We start from the raw sequence: 22165 nt of genomic DNA, 5'->3' as shown, positions 1-22165 counted from the left end.
GGAGAGGTCGTTCTTTTCGATACTACTCCTCATTTGGTAGAGGAAGAGGGAGGACAGGCCGTGCAGAAACGCCAAAGAAAGTTCCCTCATGGTGGACGAGGAAGAGGTGCGAAATCAGCCTCAGCAGTGGCATCTTTGCCATCAGCCGCTCCTGCAGCCGCCTCCAGGTCACTCAGAGACTTTGTTACACAAGACCCCGGCGGGAGGCAGAATTTCTCAGCAGCTGAACGAATGGCGGGGCAACTGCCTTACCTTCCTAAAAAGGCCTCCGGACCATCCACCAGGAACCAACTCTGTCAAAATTCTAGATCCGCGACTTGTGCAGGAAATTTTAACCCTGCTAGCGAAAGGTGCTAAAGAAACATGTACCTGTAGCCGAGAGGAACTCCCCTTGCTTTCTCATCCCAAAGAAGGACGGAGGACTGAGACCTACCTTGGATTTAAGAAGCTTGAACAAGTTCCTCGGGTAAGACAAGCTCAAGATGGTAACCCTTTCTCAGATCCTTCAGGCTCTCAAACTCCAAAACTGGTTGGTATCATTGGACTTTCAGGATGCTTACTTTCATGTGCCAATCCATATCAAGCACAAAGTACCTGAGGGTCGCAGTTGGCAGTTCTCACTTTCAGTTTGGAGTTCTGCCATTCAGGCTGACCTCCGCCCCAAGGGTTTTCACCAAGCTGATGGCGGATGTGGCAGCGAGTCTCATGAGATGGATTATTCACGTCTACCCCTTCCTGGACGATTGGTTGATCAGGGCTCGTTCCCCCGAACAAGGTCAGGAACATCTATGGATCACCTGCCACTCCCTACACAGAGTGGGCTTCTCCCTAAATTACAAAAAGTCCCATATGGTACAATTCTAAAGACTCCAATTTATCGGAGCAGTCCTGGATACTTCCTCGGGGAAAGCCTCGCCTCCCGAGGTGAGAACTCATCACATTCTGTAGATGGTAACAAAGTTCCAGAATGCCCAGCATCTGCCGGCCTTAGATTTTCTGAGGTTGCTCGGTCTCATGGCATCCTGCATTTTTCTGGTGCCAGAGGCCAGATTGAGAATGAGATCCCTTCAATGGGTTCCTCAGGACTCAGTGGTGCCAGTTCTAGGGGAATATGTCGGATCTCCTGCAGGTTCCAAGCACAGTAGCTCAGGACCTTCTATGGTGGGCTTGCAACGACAATATCCTCAAAGGAGAATCTTTTTGGCAACCATGGCCGGAGATGACAGTAGTGACGGACGCCTCACTCACGGGTTGGCCAGCCCACACCAACGATCTGACAAATAGCTGTCGTTGGTCTCCATCGGAGTCCAAAACTACACATCAACCTTTTGGAGCTGAGGGCAATCAGACTGGCGCTGAAGGCCTTCCTGCCTTCTGTACGGGGAAAGAATGTCCTGATAATCATGGACAACACGGTGGCCATGTACTACCTCAACAAAGAGAGGAGGCGTAGGGCCACTACAACTGTGCAGAGAGGCAATGCAGCTCTGGTTCTGGGCAAAGGAATCTTTGTCGGCAGTTCACCTAGCCGGAGAGCAGAACACAACGGCGGACGCTCTGTGCATGCAGAGCAGTCTCCCACAAGTGGGAACTATCTCAGGAAGTCCTTCAAGAGATCTTCACCCTTTGGGGAACCCCTCAGGTGGATCTGTTTGCAACTGGTGCCAACCGGAAGTGCAAACTGTACTGCTCAAGGGAATTTCCTCCAAGAGAGGAGCTCTAGGAGACGCATTCATGGTGGGCTGGGAGTTTCCACTTCTGTACGCATTACCTCCAGTCCCTGTGTTTCCTCCAGTCCCAGTGATTCTTGGAAAACACATGATCCTAATTGCCCCGGATTGGGCCAGGAGGATGTGGTACCTGGACCTTCTGGACATGTCCATCTGCCCTCCAATACGTCTTGCACAAAGAGAGGATCTTCTCTCGCAAGGGGAAGGTCGGGTTCTCCATCCAGAGGTCAAGACACTCAACCTTCACGCACGGTTTCTGAGAGGTTGAGATATAAAAATTGGGGCCTCCCGGACGTTGTAATGGAGATTTTGCTTCCGGCCAGAAGGGCAGCAACTAAATCCTTGTACCAGTTTTGTTGGAATAAATTCAGTAACTGGTTCAATGATAAGAATGTGGACCCTTTTCAATGTGGCACTCCTATGGTGCTCTCTTTTCTGTTACATTTGGCCAATCTGGGGCTCCAAGTTGGAACAATAAAGGCATACCTGGCAGCGCTTTCCATGTTTAAGCGCTCCTCGGAAGAGGTTTCCTATTTCAAGATTCCATTGATTATCAAATTTTTTAAAGGGCTCACCAACGTGTACCCTCCTGTACCATTTCATGTCCCTGCTTGGAATTCCTAACTTGTATCCCCTTTGAGCCTTTGCATTCCTGTCCTTTAAGGCTTTTAACACTTAAAACTGCCCTTCTTGTGGCTTTAACATCAGCCTGCAGGGTTAGTGAGTTACAGGCTCTCTCATGCAAACCTCTGTATACTACCGGTTAAACCTTCTTTCTTGCCGAAAGTAGTTTCTGACTTTCACTTGCCACAAAAAATAACACTCATAATGTTCTACCCTCCTCCTCATTTGGGCAAAGAGGAGAGGTTACACAGACTGGACCCAAAAAGGTCTGAGTTTTTATATAGCAAGAATGTCAAAATTGCGCCACAATGACCAACTTTTTCATGGGTTATACTGGTTATAAACTGGGATTAGCAGTGACTAAACAAACTATATCCCGCCGGATTTCTTTGGCTGTTGTGGAGTGTTACAGGTTAGCTGGGAAAGACCTGCCGGAAGGACTTCGTGCCCATTCCATGAGGGGTAGGGCAACTTACGCAGCTCTTCAGAGGGGAGTCCCTGTAGTTGATGTTTGTTCATTTGCAACTGAAATACCAATATCATAGATGAGGAATACGTGGGAGGAACATCCAGTCGAAAGAACGTTACCAGTTGGTAAGTAACTTGTTCTTCTACCCCTTTGTTTCTTGGTTCCTGCTGCCTTTTCACGTGCCCCTCTAAACCTGAAGATGGCCCCTTGGGGTGGAGCCAAGGAGGATGAATGGCCATTGGTTTGGGCAGTATGACCTAAAGTGACAGCAATAGGCTGTGTAAGTGACAAGCAGTTTTTAGCTTTAAGGCAAAACTGCTCTTAAAATTACTGAGCATTCCTAGCCTGACGACTGGGAATGTTCATGAGCATGTGAATCCATGTAAGATACCCATGCTGGAGAACAGTAGTTACAGGTAAGTAACTTCCTTCTGCATGGCCTACCGCAACACAGGAATACTACAGCCACGGAGACGGAACAAATTCTCCACAGGTCAGCAAGGAAAACCCTCCAAAAAAGATCCAAAGTAGTCTACTTGGAGCAACTCAGGTGTTTAGAGCCTGCAGTGGAAGCTTCAGGAGCAGCAGCAGAAGAGTCCAAACGTTACTCCGACGTCCATTCTTCTTTCCTCCATACTGTATGGGCATCCCTAGCTAGGGACGGGAGATGGAACCTTTTTCACCAGAAAAATCATCCTGCTCTTTAAATTTAGATGCACAGAGGGGGATAGGGGCGGCACTGGTAGCATGCGCTCCCCTGACTCTGCCCACCATCGCCTCTCCTCAATCCTCTTTTCAGCGTCAACGGGAACAGAACGCTTTCACCAGTGCTCCTGGGTTAGGCCTCTGATTTGATTTGATTTTGATTTTTTTTTTGGCCTAGTAATTCCACGCACTCTTCCCTGAAGAAGTACTTTTGTCTTCTTTTTCTCTTTCAATTGTCAGGTACCACTTTGTCCTCTGGCGCCACGCTCCTCCCGGCGCATGTTGACGACGGCAGACTTCAGCAGGTGTCCAGCCTGCGAGGGTCCCTTCCCAATATCCGACCCCCCATGCCCTCTGTCTCCGCTGCCTTGGCCCTGACCACGGCTGGGACGGCTGTAATGTGTGCGATGCTCTGACAATGCACGCCCTCAAGATCAAACTAGCCCGGTGGAGGGAACTCTTCGGAAGGTTGCCTCCAGAGAACCTGAAAGCTTTTGTGAAGCAGAAGGCCAGGCCCAAGGTAGGTGCACTCTTCTCCGCACCCCGCAAAGGCGTCTCCTTTCCTAGGAAACGCACTAGTGGGAGGGACCCAACAGGTCCTACGACCAGCACACACACCGAGGCTGCTCCAGCTAGCGGCCACCAGGTCGCAAGATCCTACCAGTGATTCCGCTGAGGGACCGCAAGGTTCTATTACCGGGTCTCAGCCTGACGGGCTACACCTTAACACCGGACTGATGTCTGAGAGGGGGCGCCTGTATGCAGCACTACCGGCTCCACAGCCGAGGGCACTCCACCTATCAGGCCCCGACCTGAGGTGAAAGGTAGGCCTCAACCTCCATCGCTCCACGTACTGGAGGAAGCCAGACCCAACGCAGCAAGTACCACAAGGCAAGCAAGTGGTATGCAGCAAGACAAAATGGCTACTCACCCGACACCATCTGCATTTGGGCACCAGGTAGGGGAGCGAGTTCCCAGGTTGGACTGGTCAACGCCTGTCACTTGGTCCACAGCATACCCTTTGACTTTGCAGGGCAGATGCACCTCGCCCCATACAGCGAGACAGGGCACGCCTAGGTCTCGGCAACCTCAGGGCCCTGCACCTATACCTATTCCATCAAGCACTCCTCTGGCCTGTGAAGACAGGTTCTTTGAGAAGTTGCTTACTCTCATGAGGTCCCCACAGATGGGTACCATCCATGGGGATGTGATCAGGGACATGCTCCCTCTAGTACAGCCGCTAGTTCCGACAACCACGCCTCCTTTGGGTCCAGCTCCTCTGGGTCCTGCGCAGGCACCGGCACCTGTCCCTGTGACACCGGCTTCCATGCCTGTGCCAGTCATGGCAGCCCCGTTAACCGCCTCCGCAGTAGCCTCCGGCGCTGATAATCAGTACACCACAGCTTCCTGAGTCCAGCACTCCTCCGGCTACACCAGACCAGCAAGATACAATGGTGGAAACAGATGAGGAGGAGGACCCCGACACTCCATCAGCCAAAGCCTTTCACAAACGGCAGATGGCTCTGGCTGAGTATTTGGGGATCTCACAGCCACAGGTAGAACAACCGGAGGCATGGGTATCAGTAGTTCTCGCTCTCACTCTACGCCCCATGGCTAGAACGGGAATCCCACTGCAGAAGGACCTGGTTGGCTTAAGCTACATTCTACTGAGCCTACCAAACGGCGTCTCAATGCTAAATTTAGGCGAATGGAATGGGACCCCCTCTTACTGTCAGCGCACCCCCAGCCACAATACTCTGTGATAGCGGCAGCATCACTCTACTGTAAGCCTCACTTGTCCTCGGCTACATCCGCCTCAGCACTCCAGGGTAAGGAGGAGAAGATCCTGGAGGCGTTTGGAAAGAAAATCTATTCCATTGCCACTCTCCATCTGCGCCAGTCCAATGCGGACGCCATGCTGGCGGCGGTCAACCAGAGGCTGTGGTGGGAGATCGCTGACTTTGTACCGTAACACCCTGTGCAGAGCCAGGCTTGCTTCAAGGCTGTACAAAAAAGAAGGTGGGTGAGGCGCGCACTCCCGGTCCTGGTCAATTTGAACCTGTTGTAAAAAATAAGTAGCTGGGTCAAATCCCAAAATGGACAAATATTCACAGGGTTAGATCCCTTCTGCTGCAAATCAGGTACTCAGTATTAACAGGGTTAGATCCCTTGCTGCAAATCAGTGTACTCAGTAATAACAGGGTTAGATCCCTCAGCTGCAGTTCTGTGGTCTGTAGTTGTTCTCCACCTAGCGCTTTCTTATCTCAAATAATCATCAGGGCGGCTGTTGAGCAGGTGTGTCTAATTAGACTCAAAGGATTCTGGTAGCTGTAGTGAAAACGTTTTTTTCTGTTCAGGTGACCAGCAACCGACACCCCTCCAAAGCACAAGTCCTTCTCAAATTTGGGGGAGGGGAGAGAACCATCTTTATGATTCTCCAAAGTGGGGCACAGTCACCCCGTGGCGCTGCCTCTGGAGCCCGGGACTCCCATAGCATTCAGTACAAAAAAGAAGGTGGGTGAGGCGCGCACTCCCGGTCCTGGTCAATTGAACCTGTTGTAAAAAATAAGTAGCTGGGTCAAATCCCAAAATGGACAAATATTCACAGGGTTAGATCCCTTCTGCTGCAAATCAGGTACTGGGAAACAACATGCACCTGGCAGCAATCCACCTCCCGGGGGGGAGTCCCAACGTAGAGGCGGACAGGCTCAGCGGGCTGGGTGCGGTCAACTACGAATGGCAGTTTGACGAACAGGTCCTTCAGGGGATCTTCAACAAGTGGGGTCATCCGCAGGTGGATCTCTTCGCAACCTGGTCCAACAGGAGGGGCCCCCAGTTGGCATCCTGACAGGGCAGGGGCTCTCTGGGCGACACAATGCAGATCCAGTGGAACAACATGAACGCTCATGCCTTCCCTCCCACTCCCCTGGTTCACAGGGTAATCTGCAAGATCAGGGAGGCCCGGCACCTCTGTATCACCCTGATAGCTCTGTGGTGGCCAGGTGGTTCTCGGAACTACTCAGCCTGTCGGGTCAGGCCCCGGTGCACCTTCCACTGTGCCCAGCACATCTAGTCTCGCAGCAGGAAGGCACGGTCATCCTAGACATTTTACAAGGGCCTAGGAGCGATGCTACCTGGAGCCAGTACAAAGGCAAGTGGACCAGGCTTTGTCACTGGGCGGAATCAAAGGAGGGTGATCGTTGATCTGCACGTTGGACGACATGCTATACTTCTCTGCACACCTCTCACACTCCAGTGTGCAGGTAGACACATGATGCACCTATCTGGCTGCTATTGAAGCCTACAGGAACTCAGAGGACGAGGTATTTTCATCCTCTAATACGGTGGTTAAGACACTTGGCGGGCCTGACCAGGCCTGTAGGCAGGCATCAACACTGGTGTACTGCAGCATCAGAGTACTGAAATGACCACTTCCAACAGTCTAGGAACCTTTGAGTGTATAGATAGCATCTGATTTGATGAAGAAAAGCAGCCAAAGCCACACGGTTGAGGAGCTTGAAGAGTGGAGTCCTTGGAGCAGCAGCAGAAAGGTTTGCAGTTGTCTGTCCGAAGGGCAAGGTCAGCAAACAAAGACCCGGACTCATTCCGAGAGGACCAACCAGCCCAGCTGGGGCTAGAGGAGCAATCCATCTTTTCTCCACCGACGCCCCCCAACCAGACTACGTGCAGGCAGAGAAATTGAGGTTTAGTGAAGCTGGATCATTATTTCAGCAATAGTGACCATAACCAAGGGTTTTAGGTCACTGTTTAAATGACAGCAGCAGGATACACTACTAGAGGTTTCTACAGTGGGGGAACAGTCACAAGATCCAACTACACAGATGACTGGTAAAATAAATAGTGCAGCAGTGGCGACAGCCAGATCTCAGCAGGGTGTGGTGCTCTGTTTCAGAGGTCAAACAGTTCAGGAGAGTCTGGAGAGTTGCAGCGTCAAAAAATGCCTCCTGAAGAACTACTCTAACAGCTGAAATCAAGTGAAAGGGAGCACTGGACACTGTTCCTTCTGGTCGAGAAGAAGGCAGAGTTTCACACTTGTGTATTCAGGATTCTGGCACATAGCTTCTGTTAGCTGAAGATCAGACTTGAGCAGTTGACACATTTTGTGATGCAGACTGTTAGCTTGGATGCCAAAGCAAAGGGTGGATGGTAACCCTGACGACTAGTCGCACAGAGACATGCACCATTCGAACATTTGGAAGTCATTCTTTCTTCCTTTCTTTCTTCCTTCCTTCCTTTCTTTCTTCCTTTCTTTTTCCCAAATATCTTCCTGGGCAATCTCAGGGATTTCAGAGGAATCCCAGGTAACAATCCTCCTCCTGGCACACCCACACATGACTTTCTGAGCTCCTGGCTGTTGCTTGTCAGAATATAACTCTACATGGTCGTTCCTGGTCTCCTCCCAATTTCACCCAGGGACAACAAACTATAGTTCTCCAGCATTGGATCTTTCATAGATTCACATGCTTGAATATTCCCCATCATCAGACTGGGAATCCTCAGTGATTAAAATAATCATCTAAAAATGTTTCCTTTAGGTATAAAGCTACCATAGAGCCCTATAGGGCCTGTCTAGCCCTTTACTTGTCGGGTCCCTCCACCTCCTTTGTTTTTTTAGGCCCCAACCAATGAGATTGTCAAGGAGAAGACCTTCCTTTTCAGAGACTGCTCCAAGTGTGGTAAAAAGGACATCTTTATCAGAGATCCCCACAAACTCTGCATTTATTGCCTTTACCGACATGACATCCAGTCATGCAAAATATGTCGGACTTTCTCCAAGAAGACTCTGGAAGACAGACATAGGAGGCCATTACTTCACCTGGAGAGCAGACAGATGTCATCTGATGAGGAATCCAGAAAACTGCACCCTCAACTTCCTCCAGGCACCTTGAGAAGCAAGCTCCAAAAAGGAGCACTTCAGTGGACATAGCGACTCTCCACCACCCAAGGCCAAGAAGAGGAGTGGGAAATCCTCAACTGAACTTTTAGGAGTCCCTAAAGGTCTGCCGGAAGAAGAATTACAGACAGGTAAAGGTTTATACATTTCTCCGTCGGCGAAACGGCTGTCCACGGGGACACCGTCCACGACTAAACTAGTCTCACTGTCCACTAAAACTGTCCAGACGTCGACAGATAAGCCGCCGTCCACTGCCAAACCAACCACCTCGCCCACAAAGACGTCGATGAAGGAATCGTCGACGAAGCACTCGTTCACGAAGGACACTACCAAAAAGCATACATCGACAAATACCTCCTCGTCCACGAAGCACTTATTGTCTAAACATTTGTCGATGAAAGACCCGTCCTCAATGATGGAGGAACCGTCAACAAGCTCCCAAAAACAGCAAAACGCCACCGTCGGTTGATTTAACACCATCAGACATCATCGACAAGCCTTTTGCACAGCCTGAAGAAGCTTCAAGCATCCATACACCACAACTAGAGGGGTTAGAAGGTACTATCCCTATATCCCCTATAACTGAAATGAACTACCTGACATCTTGCAGGAGGAGTTTGAGGTGAGCGGAGCAACTGCCAGTACAACCTAAAGAGAACAGTCCACACTGGCAACCAATAATGGAAGATGTGGCAGACCCTTTCGACCCTACTCTAATGCAGTTGATGCACAGAATTATGGACGAGTTCCACAGGGGACAAAGGGCAAGGATACTTATCACCCAAACAGTGCCAGTATCCAGGCCCTCGTGAAGCACATCACCAGTACACTGCACTGGAAGCAGGTCTCCTAGGGATTGTATCCCACGCCATTCACTGCCACTTCTGGAATCTTCATCGGTTAGCAGCCACAAAGGACAATGTTCACACAATGGCGAGTCACCCTAAAAAAAAAGAGACACTCCCCATCTCCTCCAAGGTCTTCTCCTCAAAGAACCAGAGGTCACAATGCACCCTCAATTACCACAGCTTCTGAATTGCCTGATTACCTCGCAGATGATGCCAGGGAACCTGATGACCTTTATGGGGAGTTTACCGACCCTGACACACACAGCGACAAGCCTGAAGAAGGTGAACTGCCTCAGGACGCTGCAGACCCAGACAATTGGGATTCTATTATCGAGATCGGGCGGGGGATCCCCACCTCCGGACGATATTGTTGCTGTTAACTCTATCAATGCCAAGTTGGCAGACATCTTCACAAGATACACGTCACCACAGAGGAGTAAGCATCAGGCCTCTATGAGCACAGAGACAAGAGACGATGCAGCACCACCACAATACCAATACTAGAGACTATTTGTGACACAGGTGATAAAATCATTGCCACTCCGACACTAGTGGCTAAACTGGAGAAAAAGTGTAAAGCCCCAGGCTCGTCTCCATTGTGTCTCAGGGGCCATCCTAAACCTGACTCAGTTATCACAGTGGCAATGAGGAAAAGACTGTAAAACCCGGCCTCCCCCCTCACAGTTCCACCCTATAAGGAGGGATGTAAATTAGAGGCGATGTGGTGTAAGGTCGCAACTGCGACATCGTTGACGGTACAGGCCAGCAACACCATGGCCATGATGGCAAGGCTGGATAGAGAGTTATGGCTCTGTATGTCTCGTCTCACAAAACACCTCCCAGAGTTGTTTCAAGAAGAGGCCACATCCATTCTCGCAGATGGCGAAGCAGTCTCAGACCACATGATCAACACCTATTTGCACACCGCTCACTGCGGTTTCAGGCAGATGGCACACGGCACAGTCTTGAAATGCCGAGCCAGGATGAAGGTCACAAGTTTTAGACCAGAGGTACAGGCTCAGATCCTAGACATGCCCTTTGATGGACAAACCTAGTTGGAATGAAAATAGATGACCACTTGAAGGGCATCAAAGCGGACACCAACAACGCTAGGGCGATTAGCCCTTTAAAGGACAAGGACCACCTTCCTTTTCGCTCCTATCGAGGCACCAGTTCCAAGTTCAGGTCATACAGCAGGTCTTCCCAGGGTGAAGCGTCCTCTTCAACCTCCTACCAATCGGGAGGTAGGTATCAGAAAAGTTCCTCCAGGTACCAGAATCAACGTGGCAAGAGGGGCTCAAGCCAAGGCAGGAGCCAGGCTAAGAAGAACTGATTCATACTCAGCATGGTTTCCACATCCCACCCCAGTGGAAGTCCACTTTTCACTGCCCCCCGTAATCATTGGTACACCACAACATCGGACAAATTGGTTCTTCAGGTAATAAAAGGGGATATACCATAGACTTTCTTCAGCGACCACCACCTCGCCCAGCACCAAGAATAAAACATTCTCTGTCTACAACAACCAAGGGCTGAAGCCACCAAGCTTTTACTAAAGGCCGCCATAGAGCGGGTACCACCTCTACAACGGGGAAAAGGATTCTACTCCCACTTTTTTCTAGTAAGGAAGAAAAATGGCTAGAATCGCCCGATATTAGATCTACGGCCCTAAACAAGTTTGTTTGTTGTTTAAAATTCAAGATGACCTCCCTTCAACTTGTTCATCCATGGCTCAAAAAGGGCGATTTCCTCGCTACCCTAGACTTGGGGGACGCCTACTTCCATGTCCCCATCCATCCATCCATCCATCCATCCATCCATCCATCCATCCATCCATCCATCCGACAGTACCTTCGGTTCACTGTCGGCAATCAACAGTTCCAGTTCAAGGTACTTCCTTATGGGCGGAAGTCTGCACCAGGAGTGTTTATGAAATGCATGGCCCCAGTGTCCACTCACCTCAGGTTCTCCGGGGGTACATGTTTTTCCATACACTGGCTAGTGAAAGGAAGCTCCCTTGGAACAGCGTCAGAAGCAGTGGGAAGAACAGCCGTGCTAAAAGACTTAGGTTTCTCGATCAACGAGGACAAGTCTTCACCCTTACCTGCACATAACGCAATCTTTCTAGGATAAGATCTCGACACTTCAGTTCACAGGGTTCATCCCTCCCCGGACAATGTGGCGACAATGCAAAACCTCATTGCATGGTTTAAAGATCGAACAAGCTCCATTGTCAGACAATACAAGTCCCTCCTGGGCATGATATCCTCCTGTATTTTCCTCATACCAAATTGAAGTCTGAAGATGAGACCGCTCAACACAGTGGATCGTGGGAGGACATTGTTTGCCTCACGCCGAATTTCGACAAGGCCCTCAAATGGTGGGCCAGGCACTACAATCTTCTACAGAGTTTACCTTTCCAGCTACCCACATCCACTCTACTCTCAAGAACGGACGCCTCACTCTTGGGTTGGGGAGCCCATCTGGGCGATCTACAAGCCAGCGGGATGTGGTCGCCAGAAGAATCCTGTCTGCACTTAAATGTGCTGGAACTCGGGGGCATTCGGTGGGCGCTAAAGTCCTTTCTACCAGTACTTTCCAAACAAATGGTGAAAGTGCAGACCGACAACACTACGTCAATGCACTAAACAAACAAAACAATAAGGGCGGCATCAAGTCCAACATCCTCTCGCTGGAAGCTCATCAACTTTGAAATTGGGCAGTACACCACAGAATACACATGAGGGCAGAACATCTCCCCGGCAAGGACAATGTGTTGGCAGACAAACGGCCGATAATTCCTTCAATCCCACAAATGGGAGATCAACAACCGCGACTTGCACAAACTATTCCTCAGATGGGGGAAAACCCACCATCGACCTGTTTGCAACCCACATAAACAAGGAATGTGATCAGTTCGCTTCCAGGTACAAGGAGAAACACTCCATGGTAGACGCGTTCTCCATACAATGGAAGGGGAAATTCCTTTACGGGTTCCCTCCGACACCGTTGATCCCACAGGTGCTGCGCAGTGTGAGAAACCAGAAAGTGTCTCATCCACTAGTCCCACAGGATCTGTCATCCAGGTGGCCAGGACACGGCCATCGCTTTTGGATCCAGTTCCTGGGGGTGGACCAGTGTGGGAGGATCCCCTGGGTGAGGGGTCTTCGGGGACTGGGAGTGGGACGCCAGATTGTGAGACGCAGTATCTTTGTCCCAATAACACCTTTATAGGATATTTAGGAACTCTATCCCGCAACCCCCTTTTCTAACACAAACACTTTCTGGCGGCCAGCCCGCTATGAGAGAAAACAGACTAACACCCGAGCCGTTTACCTGACGTGTCCCAATACTGTGGTCAGGCAATCACTGACCATCACACACACACATGAGTTCCATTAAGCTTCCCCACATGGATAAAAGGTGGAGCACACTCTGAGCGAGGCAAGGCACACGAGGAAACAACCATTCCAAGTTGGCAGTTTAACGAAAGACGGCAAGACAGAAGGGGATCGCAAGGAGGGAAGTTCCCTTGACCTTTTCGACAATGAACTGTTACTTTTCTGAAACCTTAAGAATAGAAAGCTTGAGACCAGGCTGAAGAATCCTGCATTGTGTGCCGGAGATGCCCGGGACCCTCCCGCTTCAATAATCAAGGCAGGGAGAAGCAAGAGCTGCCGTGGTACAGACCTTGGCTTCAAGAACAAAGCAGCATCAGTGAAATCAACACAGCCGGTGAGTTGGGGAGACCGATATGAGACTGATCTGTATTGAAGCCAAGGTTGCAAGCAGCAACATTGTATTGCGAACGCTGGAACAAACATTGTTAAAATGCGTGTGATAAAAGACGCAAGTAAAGTTGAACTGCTGATGACTGATTGAACTTTCAAAGCAAGATACAATACCTTTGACGGAGTGGTCCGGCACTGTGTGTGTGCTCAAACAAAGGTCTCTGTAAGGTATTTAGCTGAGAAGTGGCAAAAGCGAAAGCAAGAAAGAAATATCAAGAAGAGAGCGAGTAATTGTGAATCGAAATGGTCCTGCGACGGGTTGAGCAAAACCCAGCACACATTCGAAAGTCTTCGATTTATGAAGTAAAGATATCTTGGCAAAGTACCTAAAGTTGGTCCAAGCCCGGCAGAGGGAGATCAGTTGAAAGCTTTGTGTTAAAGTGGGTCTGGGCCCGGGAAAGGGGGTTCTCTGGTGAAGCGAAAATCACCCGAGAATGTAGTCTGTTAAAGGGGGTCTGAGCCAGGCGTAGGGGGGACCCAGGGTGAACAGAAAATCAGTCGAGAATTTGTACATGTGAAAGAAAGGAACATTGATGTTTCTTGTGTTGCATCAGGCCTTCTGATGTAAGAGACTGAATGGCAATGAGACCTTGGCAAAGAAGGCTATGATGTTGAAGTTTTGAACTGCACCCTTCTGCTAGAGAAGCCAGAGACTGTGCTAAGCTAGAGTGTGCCACCTTGTCCCGTGCTAAAACCGTGGGGAAGGAAGCCAACGTCTTGAATATGCTGACACATCTCTTGAACATTTTTCTTTTGCATAATATTGTTTCCTACACTATTCGTATTTAGAAGTAAAGATTGGCAATAGGTGTATTAGTATAGGTCCTTTTTATTTTGACAGACTCAACTAGGACTGTGTTATTTTTACTTTGATGGTCGTGGCTCGCTTCCAGCTTTAGATTTAGGATTAGACAGACATTTTTCAAACCCTATTGAAGTTCAATAAACACCCTTGAACTTTGATCACTTCTCTGTCTTACTGTTTGACACTTGATACCATGCCTTCCTTACAGCAGGATGAACGAGCAACCCTGCACCATTATACTGATAGCCCCTATGTGGGCATGCCAGATTTGGTCCCCTGCACTCCTCCAACAAGCACTGGAGAAGCCAATTCATCTCCAGCCTCGCCTGCACCTGTTGTCACAGCACAGGGGTGGACTGCTTCATCACAGCCTGGCCAGTTTATCCCTCAGGTGCTGGCTCCTAAGCAGCGAACATTCCACAACCTCGTACTAGATACCGAATGCTGGGGTATACTGCAAGCTGCCAGGACTCCGTCTACCAGACGGAAATATACTAAAAAATTGAAACGTTTCAAATTCTGGTGTCAGGAAGCGGGCACAGATCCCTCCTCGGCATCTGCGGAACAAATATTACTTTACCTTCTACATCTAGCAAGGGGAGGTTTGGCAATTTCTTCCATCCAGGTCCATTTACGCTTATACAACCAGGCCTCATCAACACTCCCTAGTGGCACAACTGGCGGTCAAAGCCTTTTTAAAAGTGCCTATGCACTCTTTTCCCAGACAAAGGAAAATTGCTCCTGCCTGGTGTCATAATACAGTCTTAGCCGCGCAAATGAGAGCGCCCTATGAACCTACTCACAGGTGCGACACAGAGTTTGTATTGTGGAAAATAGCCTTCTTGGTGGACATCACCTCAGCCGGGAGCATCAGGGAGCTACAAACACTGTCCACCGAACCACCGTTCACCAACTTTCACAGGGACAGGGATCGTTCTTCAGCCCCACCCTAAATTCATTCCAAAGGTCATATATGAATCCATTCTAGAGGAAAGAATCATTTTGCCCACTTTCTTTGGAAAACATACAACTGCTGCGGAACAGATGATACATTCACTAGATGTGGCAGGAACACTTAAGTTCTGCATAGAAAGAAGAAAGAATTTCAGGACCTCTAAAATACTTTTTGTCGCCTTTTGCAGTACGAACCAAGGGTCAATTCATACCAAAACAAAGTCTGGCACGTTGGGTCTCCAGTTACGTTACTCAGTGTCATGAAATCAGAAATAACCCTCTGCCAGCCACGCCCACAGCACACTCCACGAGAGCGAACTCAAGCATGAGTGTCTCTAAAACACATCTGCTGGGCAACCATCTTGCCCGCCATTACTGCTTGGAAGAAGACAGCAGAAGGGAGTCAGCGGTAGGACAAGCAGTGCTTCAGCACTTATTCACTTGAGATAGGAGCAGCCTTTTGTTCCTTAACTTTGACTCTTGTTTGTTCCTACCATCCCATTGCATGTATTTTTCTGGTAGCCTTAGTTTGTGCGCTATAAATATGTTGGACAAGCTATATATAGCGCATGCACATACAGGTGCAATCTTCTGGCTATCAGACATGCTGTATTGTAATTAACTGCTTGGTATTTTGTTCAAGCATGTGAATCTATGGAATATCTAATGCTGAAGGAGTCTTAGTTACTTACCTGTAACTGTATTTCTCCAGCATTGGTATCTTACATAGATTCACATGCGCTCGCCCTCCTTCCCTGGGGAGAGGCTGCTCCTTCTTCAGTCAGTCATCAGCTACTAAACTTCATGGTTCAAAATCTGAAGATGGCTGACTAGGGTGGAGCCTAAGCCTTTCCACCTCATTGGTTTGGGACTAAAGGAGGGACTCCACAAGTGAAGAGCTACAGAGGCCCTATAGGGCTCTATGGGTGTAGCTTTTTTCCTAAAGGAAAACGTGTTTTATTATTTAAATTACTGAGGATTCCCAGTCTACTGATGGGGAATATTCAAGCATGTGAATCTATGAAAGATACCAATGCTGGAGAAATACAGTTACAGGTAAGTAATGAACACTTGCCTGGCTACTGGATTTCCTAATGAATCAATCAATAATAATGTTGTCAAGATATCACAATATAATAAAATGTCCTTATGGTAAACTGAGATTTAATTGAGTTGGAAAATGACTAGTCTTTATAAATTCAGAATAGTTACTTGCAAATTCAATAAACCCAAAGGCAGTACTTCTAATTATGAGGACCATACACGTTAGCAACTTGAAAGCTTACCTAAAATTAGGTACAGCTGGACAAAAGTGTAGTCTTTTGTTTATGGCATTAGTGACGACAAATTAGAATGCCCATGTTATGTGAAAATAACATGCAATTATAGGAAAGTGTTTTACTGCCCAAGGTTTTTGTTCGTAATGTGTTTCTTAATGATGGGATTAATAGACTGTTTATCCATATATAACTTTTTATGGACTACAAGCCCTGTAAGTACACCGCAGTAGTCCCTCATCTATTACTACATTTTTGTAGAGTTTAGCGGAACAAGCATTTCGCATTTTTTAACCTGCGGGAACATAAGCAGTGGTTTGATACTAAAGGTTTTGTTCTTTGCTCTAATAATTGGTGATGACGATACCAGACATTGATCAAACATGCATATTAACTCTAAATGTGCCTGCGGTCCATTAAAGATGTGAGCACACTGAAGTAGTTTTTTCTTGCGGGTCACTTTCAGCGCTGTCTTTTAATACGTAATGTTGACGTTTTTGAACCATTAGCAGAACAAGAGTGCATCGTGAGCAGCTATCACACTGCTCAGCATTCGCAGGAGGGAATCTTGCATAACCACAGGTTAATATTTTGGAATCTAATGTAACTTGCCATAATCTACTTTACATATCGGTTTTCTCCAGCTTTTTTGTAGTTTGACAAAACATTTTTCTTTTTTCTCAATCCTTTTTATTGTTCAGTGTATATGCTTGTGTGATGGGCAGACCTTGAAAAAGCACGTTATAACTCTTATTGGACGTCCGTGCAAAATATGTCGGCTTTTTCCGTTCAAACATGTATCGTAATGACAGTAAAGTTTATCTCAACATGTAAAACAGAAGTATACTAATGTTCGGTTGGGTAGGCATACATTAAGAATAAACTGGTTATTGTGTGATAGTTACCATGTGTTCTATTGATAAATAGATGAACCTACGTTCGATAATGATGCACATCTCCACCCTTTCTGCCCCTTTATTCACATGTGCCCCACCGTCCCCCCCAAATGCAATCATTTTTTATATGCAGAGTTCACGCCCTAAAATTCAAGATTGCCTCAGAGGTTGGAGCTCAAGACCCAGGCACTCGTTCGTTGCTCACAGACAAGGGTCAAACGAGTAGCATGGCGTAATGTTTTAGTGTTTTAAACACGATTCAGCATGCACTGAACATTGCCAACCTGACGGGAAATATTCAAAGTGCATTAGAAAGTGAAGTGCTGCAGCACAGCCGTTAAATGCACATTAATGTTTTTATAAGCCTGTTTGTATATTTGTGGGCTGACTTCTTCATCTGGTCAGCATGAGCGTGCCTACCATTCCTGGATGTAATCGTTGTTTTCTGCCAGCAAAAACATTTCTGCTTTGCTCGTTGTGTTTAGTGAAAAGACTGCAGAGGCGTGTGTTCGAAATTACACATAGCCTTCCCCCATATTTTGTTATGCTAATTGGGGCTTGTCATATGTACTGTCCGCTACCATTTTGGAAAGATGGTGACATGTAAAGCACTCCTCTAGCAAAAAACGAAAAGGGTAAACTCCATAATCCACAGTGTTTTTCCCAAGAAAATAATCACATGGGGCCCATTACTAAACGATTTCCTACTTAAGTATGGTCATTTAGTTCTCTGTACTACTCGAATTCTCCAACTAACTTGTTTACTGACCTTTTGACCTATGATGGGAGCAAACGGTATCACCGCTTAGATCCTTCAGTTATCCACTGACCTTGTTGCTCTCTTTTAGCCCATTTGGAAGTAATGTCAGTTAGCATAAATGACCGAACATGCTGAAGCAAGTATCCGAGACCATAAACCGCACTTAACTCCATTATCTCCTACCCTCACGAATGTTTGCTTCTGCTACCATTAAATCTGTAGAAGTGGGTATCCAAGTTGAAGCCTTTTAAGATGCTGTTTTGGCATAGCAGATTTTATAATCTTTCAAAGAAGGCCATTTTAATTCCAGGTGGATGTTTCGCAGATTTACACGAATGTACAAGCCTTCTTCATTTAGCTTTGAATGTCTTTAACATGGTTTATTCATAAGCCCGTGGGCTTTTTGAGAAATTTTATTTTCACCAAGTCGATGATTACCTTGACTGCCCGCACGATTTGGCCGAAATGGATAACTTAATGAATTGTTGTTTTGTAAGTGTATTCAGGATACCGGTATACCCAAATCGCCATGCATGCCCTGTTTAGTTTGACGTTTTTACTTGTAAAGCCTGTACTCCTGCCTTCTAAAGTACAGAGGTAAAATAAGTTCGGTATTACATAGTAAATGTCTCAACTTCACCTTTTTTATTGCAGGAGAGGAAATTGTAAGAAGGCAAGTCTGGGATTAGTGTGTGAAATTGGTCTGCGCTGTCGGACATACTATGTTTTATGTGGCTCCGTACTTAGCGTTTGGACTAAAGTAGAAGGTGTTCTAGCCTCTGTGAGTGGTGCAAATGTGAAAATGCAAATCGTTCGCCTGAGAACTGACGATGGACAAAGGATTGTAGGTAAGTGTTAACTAAAGTAATCATTTTTTAATGGAGCATAAATTAATAACCCTGTGAAAAATTCAGTGTTTTATGATAATGGCGTACTATAATCTAAATGTGTCTTCTAAAGTGCAACCTGTTATTTCAGTGGCTTCTAGGCACTTAGTTCTTCAAGACTGGTTGGGGAAGGCAAGATGTGAAACATCAGGTATTGTGTGTACATACAAAGCAACCATTCCCTTGTGTGCTAGTGAGATTATAGCCGAATTGGTTTGAGGCATGTAGTATTTTTGGCAGCATTGGGGGAACTCGGCTAGTGGTCTTATTTTAATGTTCCATCCTGGAAGCATAGCTTTGTGGAGAGGTTGGCTATACTTTGTTATGTTAGAATGGTTGGCAAAGTGGAGTGTGGGGTTGTTGGAATGTTCAAGCAGCCGTACTGAAAGGAGGGAGGGAGAGCGAGATCCCTACGGCAGAAAGATTGAACATGAGGGGGGTGATTTATCACAGTCTATGCCTGTGGCTTCTTTTTATTTAGATTTATTTGATAAACTGTACAAAGTATTCTCTTGCTTCTTTTGCTGAGATTGCTTATACTGACAAGGTATACTTTTGCTCATTTGATCACATGGAATTGCTTGTATCAATATTTAGTAAGCAGCACCTAAGAGGCATTTTCCTTGTTTTGTGATTAGACATCTTTTCTAAACAGCATGGATAAACCTGCCATTTGTTTTTGTTGCAGAGTGTTTTGGGATTAGGGATATTATCCTGCGAATGGAATCTTTCTTTTGTTGTTGCAGAACTCTCTGCACTGAGGAATGATATTCTGTGAACTTTGCAATCCTTTCCCAGTTGTGTCTAAACTCTGCTTAGGTTCTTACCTCCCGCTAGGGGGTCTGAATTGGCATCATTTTCCTTATTGCAGCCTTGTGAAGTGCCATGACTTCGGGAGGATTTGCGTGCACATTTTGGTAAAGTCCCATCCCTCTAACCCATAAATGGTGTGAGAGGGATCCTGGGGCTCGGGGAAAGCCACCCACTCTATAATGCCAACCCTGAAGTTGGTGTACAGAGGATCCCCAGTACTACTTCATCGTTACTAACCTTTTTTACCAGGCGCCACACACAAAATGATATCCCTAGTTAAATGCTGATGGACTTCGCTCACAAGCACAGCTCACAATCCCTGCTCACATAGGCAAAGTGATTTGGACAGACTGGCACACAAGCAGTCTGCAGAGCAGACCGCAATCAGTCTTGCCATCTGCGCACACATCGAGCGCAGCAGAAACCACGTGCACTTGTAGAGGAAAGCGTGGCAGTAACAGTGGTCCCACTTTTATGTCCTCGGCCCATGGATTCAGAGGCCATCTTAATAGTAGAGCTCTGCACTTTCTGAACATTTTATACATTTGGTAGCATTTCTCCTGACCCTTCACGCTTTCATTTGGGGATTTATACATATTTGTTTATCCTTGCATCAAACATTCCTGTGATTTTTGGAGAATAATAATAATAATAAACCAGTATATTAGTCTAAAGCCCTTTGAGTGATCATAAGTCTGTGACAGAAGCCACCTGCAAATGTGTGCCACAGAGCACCAAGAAACCACACAGCTGGCAACAGTGCACAGTATAAGAAACTGTAACATAACAGTACATAACATAAAACTGTACCAAAGGGTCACTCAATAGATCATAGTGACCTGCTCAGGTCATACAGAATCAAGTTCAACATTTTGCAGTGTTTTCCAACAAGGTGATAGAGTAGGTGCGCGCCTACTAGATCTAGCGTTTTTATTGGCTCATTCTATAAAAAATATCTGTATGAACAATGATGAATCTTGATGTGTATATTTTGAATACATGTATGTTGTTGAGGCTTATGCCTAACAAATCTCAAACTGGAGAGAAATAGGAAACTATTGGGCTTTGAAGAGTCTGCATATGAATGTACTGCTCTTGTAACTAATCCCTGATTCAGTTTACAAGGATAGACCTCTCACTCTCTGGACACACCCAACCTTCCCATGCCAACCCCATCACTGCATTCTGGTTCTGTTCTGTAATATTGTCCTTGACTGCCTGTCTTTCAGTTTTTTCCTTGGATTTTACAGGCTTGAATGCAGATTTCCAGTTTGTGCTTTGCAGTTTGTCATGAATAAATAATTCACTTTGTGAGATGACCGCAATCCCTTGTCAAATCTGCTGAAAAGCAGACGGTCGGTGATGGATTCGCTCTCCATTCCGATGACACTCGGTTCTTAATGTATGGATTGTCCAAGTGAAAGTGGATCCTGAGCGCGTCATGATTTAATACTTTTGATAAACCAGTTATTTGGATGGGGAGTTGGGGATGTGTTGTTGAATCCAGCTTCTCAGTGGCCCCCCGTTATGCTGTGAAATAACCAGGTTACAAGCTTGATGTGTACATTTCAATGTATATTTTGTCAGCCACTGTGAAACCTATATACCGAAGGTTCCAGCATCTGATGTTCCAGTGAATCTTGCCCCGACTTGTATACAGTGGCAGGCATGTCGGGGGGGACGTCCACTTAGCTGATTTGACTCTCAGGCAGGTTCTCTGTAATCAACATTAAAGAACAGAGTGTAAGCATTAAAAGCAGTACTAGTTAAAACCTAGACAGCTAGGAAATTGGCAAAGATAAGGAAGGAATCATCAGACACTCACCTAGCAAGATCATATCAGTACCAGCTGATAATAGTATGCAAACACAAATCACTAGGTTGCCCATGCACGTTTTTGCATATGCAATAGAAGGTATTGTTTTAAGTACCTCAGTCAAATTCTGAGTGTACAAAATCGTAACTTATTTGGCTTCAACAACTCCTTCAGTGGGGCCAAGGAGCCCACACATTCAGTGACGCTTAATCGTATTTCAAATGGATTTTTCCTCCTACAGATACCTCTTCTTTCCTCTCTAGCGCCAGCTATCCTCGGATATGTTTTCACTACCGTGTGGCACAGCGCCGTTGTTTGCTCCACCGGGTGCCAAAGTGAGCCTCGCGCCATACGTGACATTGGGGCCAGTATGTATGGAGTAACTGCACACCATGGCCGAAGTTCCTTTTTCTGCACACTTTACATGCTTCCGGAATGCCACTTAGTTTACCTAATTTATGTACTGTCATGCCGAAACCCAGGAACTCCTTGGACTTTAAACCATGAGTGGTTTGGAGCAGACAGATGTACTGCTTGGGGAAGAACACAATCCACAGGATTGCAGTTCGCTTCAATCCATGCACCCTAATGCCCAATTGTTCACCTTTTGCCATATGAGCGCAAAAGAACCCCTTCCGAGTCATCAGGCTCCACATGGACAAAGGTAGTTGAGGAAGAAGATCACTCTACTTTCTGAAAAGACCAGAAGAAAATGCATCAGGAGTTATCCTCCTCCCCAATTGGATCTTCGGAGCTAAATTGTGCCTCTTCTCTGTGTAAGATAGTTATCACTCCATGACAAGCAACTACTCTGAGAATTCGGCTCTTGCAGTATTGGTACAGTTTCCCACCAAATCCTCTACTTAAGAGTAATA

General features: G+C 46.9%; 1 protein-coding gene across 4 annotated transcripts in view; it reads left to right on the top strand.

The window, feature by feature from the left end:
• SBNO1 (strawberry notch homolog 1) overlaps positions 1-22165 on the top strand; it is a 2127865-nt gene that overhangs the window by 1968950 nt on the left and 136750 nt on the right. For all 4 annotated transcript variants that reach the window (XM_069619669.1, XM_069619670.1, XM_069619667.1 and 1 more), the window contains one exon: positions 18429-18622. In XM_069619669.1, the coding sequence (XP_069475770.1) occupies positions 18429-18622 (194 nt within the window). The remainder of the gene's footprint in view (positions 1-18428; positions 18623-22165) is intronic.

Source organism: Ambystoma mexicanum, chromosome 10, assembly GCF_040938575.1.
Source record: "Ambystoma mexicanum isolate Mex_15411 chromosome 10, UKY_AmexF1_1, whole genome shotgun sequence".
Lineage (NCBI taxonomy): Eukaryota > Metazoa > Chordata > Amphibia > Caudata > Ambystomatidae > Ambystoma > Ambystoma mexicanum.
This window is presented reverse-complemented; position numbering and strand designations above follow the sequence as displayed.